General features: G+C 42.0%; 1 protein-coding gene across 1 annotated transcript in view; it reads right to left on the reverse strand.

Moving 5' to 3' along the window:
- The window catches only part of FEZ2 (fasciculation and elongation protein zeta 2), a gene marked incomplete at its 5' end in the record, with an annotated part of 60,955 nt that overhangs the window by 37,962 nt on the left and 16,993 nt on the right, over nt 1-6,000 (reverse strand). The window contains 2 exon segments of the mRNA XM_014588912.2: nt 302-443; nt 3,688-3,804. Of these exon segments, the coding sequence (XP_014444398.1) occupies nt 302-443; nt 3,688-3,804 (259 nt within the window).

Here is a 6,000-nt window from a genome sequence, read left to right on the forward strand (position 1 = left end):
ATACCTTAGACTAACATTTCTAGCCTCCAGAACCGCAGGGGGGGAAAAAATCTGCTGTTTAAGCCACCCAGTCTGCAGTACCTTGTCATGGCTACTCTAGCTAACTGTGTAGTCGAGTCCACAAGTGAATATGATGTAGCTCCTGAGCAATGATTTAAAAAACAAATACCCAGAGTGCCATTGGCAGGCTCGGGGAGTATATAACCTAGCCTTGAGGATCAAGTCGTCTTAGAGCTGGTCACTCTGTACGTCTGATATAGACAAAAAGCACAAAGAACACTGATGTGGCAGGGTCTCTTACTCTCTTCATAACTGCTTGTACTGGACCTCTTCAGAGTCTGAATTTCCTGGGAAAGCATTGAAAGTCGGTCTGACTGTGTGGGGGTTTCATCATCCTCTGGGTCCGGTGATTCCTGCATCATTTCCTCAATTTCTTCAATAACCTTCCAAAACATAAAGTACCACAGCTGAGCAAATAAATACACAAGGGAAAAACGATGTACCTGGAATACAGCAGTCACCTGACACAGCCAGCCTAGAAACACACTAAACTCCCCTCTAACCAGTGTAGGTGTGGGTGTTCTGAAAAATCAAAATATTTCATCGTATTATGAGACCAAACATCATTTCCAAAGAAGAAAAAAAAAAAAAAAACTTACAACATGCTAAACACAAAATTAAATAGAACAGACTTGAGTGTATCCACCATGGCTTAGTAGGTCCTACAGACCTTGTGACATCTGCAATATGGAGCTACACACGCGTATCAGTTACTTCAGATGTCCCAGAACTCAGGTCACAAAACTACAGGTCTAAGAAACAAGTAAGAGAATATTTACATAGACCACATGCACACGTTCAGTCTAAATCTATTTAATCAAGGGGCTGACAGGTGGTGTGATGGTTAAGGGCACTGGATTCACACGTGGCCCTCTGCAGTTGAAGTCCCAGACCTGGAGGCTTTCTCTCTCTGTGTCACTCTCACTCTGTTCTTCTCTGATCAAATTCAAAAGTAAATAAAGAAAGGGAACCAGCAGTTAGCGTAATGGCTATGTCGCTGGACTCCCACGTAGTCGACCGTGGTTCGTGTCCCGGACCCGGTGGCTTAGAACTCACGCCGGGTGCGTGTGCGTGCATGCCCAAGATCCCGAGAGGAGAATGGAGGAGAAGGGATTTCGGCGTGACCATCCCCCCTGGGGGGTGATTTCTCGCTTTCTGTCTCTATGTCTCTCTCTGTCTGTCTGGCGAGCGCACGCGCCCTACAGTGAAAATCTCTCAAAAAAAAAAAAAAAGTAAATAAAGAAAGAAAGTAAAATAAAATAAATTTTTTAGAGAGGTTTTTTGCTTCAGGGTGCAGTCGCTTGCCAGAAAAACAGAGAAAGGCAGAGAGAGACAGAGAGACAGAAAGAGAGAAATCACCCCCCAGGGGGGATGGCCACGGCACAATCCCTTCTCCTTCATTCTCCTCTCAGGATCTTGGGCATGCACGCACACGCATCCAGCGTGAGTTTAAGCCACCAGGTCCGGGACTCGAACTGCAGTCAACTACATGGGAGTCCAGAGACTTAGTCATTACTCCAACTACTGGTCCCTAAAATAATTCTTAAAAAAATCTATTTAATTAAAAATTTGACATCAAATTTAGAAAATACAAGAGTATTAAAAAACTCACATAAAGTAAGAAATAACTGCCATGGCACCAAAATTCCCCCTTAACAGCAGAAAAAGAACTTTATATATTAATTCTCTGTATTAATTCAAGATAAAGGGATATTTAAAAATTACTTAAAATGTAGAAGCTTAAATAGAAAAATAAGGTGGGCTAAGCAGGAAAATTTCAGAACTAGGTCTGCTTTTGAAACAATAGCCCACTGTTAACTGCATCTTGCTCAAATCTTACAACATCTCACAACACTGTCTGGTCCCGTTCCAGAATCTGCCAGTTGGAGACACAGAATTCAGTGTAACTTTAAGGGAAAGCCAGAAAAAGCTCTCAATACTTAGGAAAAAACTACTTAAGGATTTTAAAACAAAAACCATTAAAATACAGTTAAATGAAGATCATCAACATAATTTAACATACTTTATGAATCAGTAAACTTACGAGGTAGCATTTCTACTAAGGAAAACTAAAGTAAATCTGAAGGTGGTAGAATTATGTCAATTATTAGCAAAAATATTTTCCAAAATATGCATTATAAAATAGGACATTGAGGGGGTCAGCAGGTGGTGTGGGGGTTAAGGCACTGGACTGCCATGTGGCCAATAGCAGTTCAAACCTCAGACCTGGAAGCTTGTTGTCTCCTTTTCCTCTGTCTCTCAGGTGAGCACATGTGCCCTATAACAAATTTAAAAGTAATAATAAATTATGGGATTGGTAGCTGGTGTGGTGATTAAGGCACTGGACAACCACATGGCTGACACATGTCAAGTCCCAAACCTGGTGGCTTGCGTTTTCACTTTCCCTTTCTCTCTATGGTTCGATTTAAAATAAATAAATAAAATTCATTTCATTTCATTTTTAAAAAAATAGTACACTGAGACACTCAAGACAACTACAGACCCTGTTTCTCTAAGTCTTAAAATCAATGATAATATAAGCTATTCCAGCAGATACCAAGAGGGTGATGAGTTCTCAGGGTCACACCTTTCCTGAAATATTACGCTCTACCTCAGAACAGCCCTCCAACCAATTATTACCTTGCTTTTTATGCACCACACACCTCCCAGGCCTAGAACAATCCAACCACAGATATGACTAAGCCCATCGAAATGACACATTTTTAATGTACTTCTTCCAACCCTGCCATAATGTATCTCTTTACTGACCTCATCTTTCCAGCCTAAAATAGAGTGTGGTAAAATTCACAGTCCAAGTAGTCATGGAATATTTTGGTTCAGGAAGAGGCTCTTACATTACATTCTGACAATACAGCAGAGGTGGGAGAAATATTCGGAAAATGAGAAAGCTGATTCAACTGGTTTGGATGAATACAGGGTTGACATTATTACAGCCCTGGATAGGAATAACACTCCTTTCTGGGGTACAAGTTATAAACTTCTAATACATACTGATGATTTTTACTCAGGATTTGATAGAAAAGAAATAATTCCTACACAGATATATTCCTGTTTGCCCAAGGTTTAGATAAAGCTAAACAAAGTAGGGCTTAAGCAATCAACTCTTCCTCAGTAACTTGCTTAATGAATACATCAGAAATCTTCCCAACGAGGACCAGCAGTTGGCATCATGACTATGTCGCTGGACTCCCATGTAGTTGACCACAGTTTGAGTCCCAGATCCGGTGACATAAACTCACACCAGGCACATGTGCGTACGTGCCCAGGATCCCGTAAGGAGAATGGAGGAGAAGGGATTGCAGTGTTGCCATTCCCTCTGGGGGGTGATTTCTCACTTTCTATCTCTCTGTCTCTCTCTGTCTTTCTGGCGAGTGCACATGCCCTATAGCAAAAACCTTGACCCCTCCCCCCAAAAAAACATAATTCCATTTATTTCATGTTACTTATAGTTTATTGTTTTTGTCCTCAGCAGAAGGGTTAACTTTTAATCCCATATAAACCAGAAAACATAGGAAAAAATAAGTCTATTCCGACAATCACCATTTATTGCCATACTAATAAATCACGTTTAGCTGTAGATTCTCCCTTCTTTCTGCTGATAAATACCTGATCTGCAGTGAAGAGGGGTTCCTCGTTAACGCAGGAGACTATGATGGAATGCATATCCAGCTGTTCTCTCAGCTCCTCGTCATCTGAGGTATCAAAGAGCAAGCTGTCACTTACCTAAAAAAAAAAAAATACTCACTGTTAAATACAGGGCATTTTCATCAGAGCAAAGTCAACGTCTTGGGTAAAAGAAAATGGAGCAAAAGTATACGGCAAGAGCTCTTTCCTGAAAGGAAGAAATTATAACAATCGCTCTGTACCAGGAACTAGCAGATGGCATGATGGTTATGTTGCTGGACTCCACATGGCCGACAGTGGTTCGAGTCCTGGACCTAGAGGCCTGAAACATGCCAGATGCGTGTGTGTGAGTGCACAAAATCCTAAGAGAAGAATGGAGGAGAAGGGACTGCAGCATGGCCATCCCCCGGGGGGGTGCTTTCTCATTTCTGTCTTTCTGTCTCTCTGGCAATCGTACACATCCTAGAGCAAAAAAAAAAAAAATTTTACTTCCTAAAAATTAATTAAATTAAAATCATTGTGTACCAGGCAGCATGGGGGCAGGGCTTTACATACTTGTCTCTTAACAGAAATCAGAGGAACCAGCTCAGTGGCAAAGCAGTAACGTGCTGCTTAAGAGATGCTGGATCCGCAAGGAAGGTGGTGAGTTCAGTTCCACAGCTCACCTCTACATTTCCAGCCAGATCCTGTCTGGCTGGAAAGGCTAGGAGAAACAGTAGTATTAGATCCTGCTTAAAGTACTTGTCTATCTGTGTCTCTTACTCTCGTGAAAGTAAGAAATCATTTTTTCTTCCTTTAATTTAAAACAGGACCAGTCTGTGGCCTGGTGGTTGAAGCAGCTAGGTGCCACATGGCCAACTGTGTGGTTCAAGTCCCATATCCAGCAGATTGAAAAACAGGTCAGGTTCATGTGCATTCATGCCCCAAAATCCCAAAGGCAGAGAGAAGAGGAGGAAAGGAAATCATGCATGTCCAGTCCCTATGGGTGGTGAGGGGATGTTTTCTCACTTTCCCTCTCTCTGTCTCTCTCCAATAAGTGCAGGCACCTTTTGTCAAATTTTGCTTAAAAAAAAATAACATAAATCAGAGGAATTTAGAATAAATATGAAATTGCTGAGGTGCTACACACATGCCTATCACCTTAGCAGATAAATGCATTTAGCTAATTTCCATGGGGCGTGACAGACAGCCCAGCCCATGGCATGGTAGTTAAATCCGCCAAACCCCACATAGCCTACTATGCATTTTGAGTCCCCTCCCTGGCAGCTTGGAAAACATGCTGAGCACATGTGTGTGCGTGCCCAAAATCCTGAACGGAAGAGAAAATGGAGGAAAGAAAGAGAATGTCCCTGCCCCGCAAGGTGTACTGGTTATGTCCCTGGACTCCCACCTAGTCAATCATGGTTCAAGTCCTAGACCCAGCAGCTTAAAACTCACACCAGGCACATGCGCGTGCCCAAAATCTCAAGAGGAGAATGGAAGAGAAGGGACTGCACCATGGCCATCTCGCCGGAGGGTGATTTCTCACCTTCTGTCTCTGTCTCTGTCTCTCTAGTGAGCATACATGCCCGAGAGCAAAAAATCTCTCAAAAAATAAAGTTGACATGCACACGCACACATGTGCATGTGCACTCACACACACACACACACAAGAAACAGTATTCATTAGTAAGTTATAGAGAATTAGAATGGCAAGGAGAGAATGGAAGAAGAAATGCTACTTATTTAACAATCTAAGGGCAACCTTGGTATATGTTAAAATTCTACAAAAAAAAAAACAGGGCCAACAGGTGTGGCAGTTAAGGCACTGGATTACCACAAGGTCAACCATGGTTTGAGTCTGAGACCTAGCAGCTTGAAAATCATGCCGGGCGCATGTGCGTGTATGTGAAAATCCTGAGAGGAGACTGAAGGAGAAAGGATTGTGGCATGGTCATTCCTACCTAGGAAGTGATTTCTCACTTTCCCTCTTTGTATCTCTCTCTGGTGAGAGCACACACCCTGTGGCATAAACCTTTAAAAAAAAAAAAAAAGTTCTGCAGAAAAAAAAGTGAGTTACTTCCAAGTTGACTTCTAATATTCAAAGTAAAAGATAAATAATCAAGTCCTGACAGTCTGAACAACACACTGGGCACATGTACATGCCCAAAGTCTTGAAAGAAGAATGGAAAACAAAGAACTGAGTTGTGGCCATCCCCCTTAGGGATGCTTTCTCATTTCCCTCTGTCTGTTTCTCTGTTTCCCTGGTGAGCACACATGCCCTAGCACATATTTTTAAAAATTATTACTACAGAG

The sequence above is a fragment of the Tupaia chinensis genome, unplaced genomic scaffold, assembly GCF_000334495.1.
Source record: "Tupaia chinensis unplaced genomic scaffold, TupChi_1.0 Scaffold000317_1, whole genome shotgun sequence".
In the NCBI taxonomy this organism is placed as follows: Eukaryota; Metazoa; Chordata; class Mammalia; order Scandentia; family Tupaiidae; genus Tupaia; species Tupaia belangeri.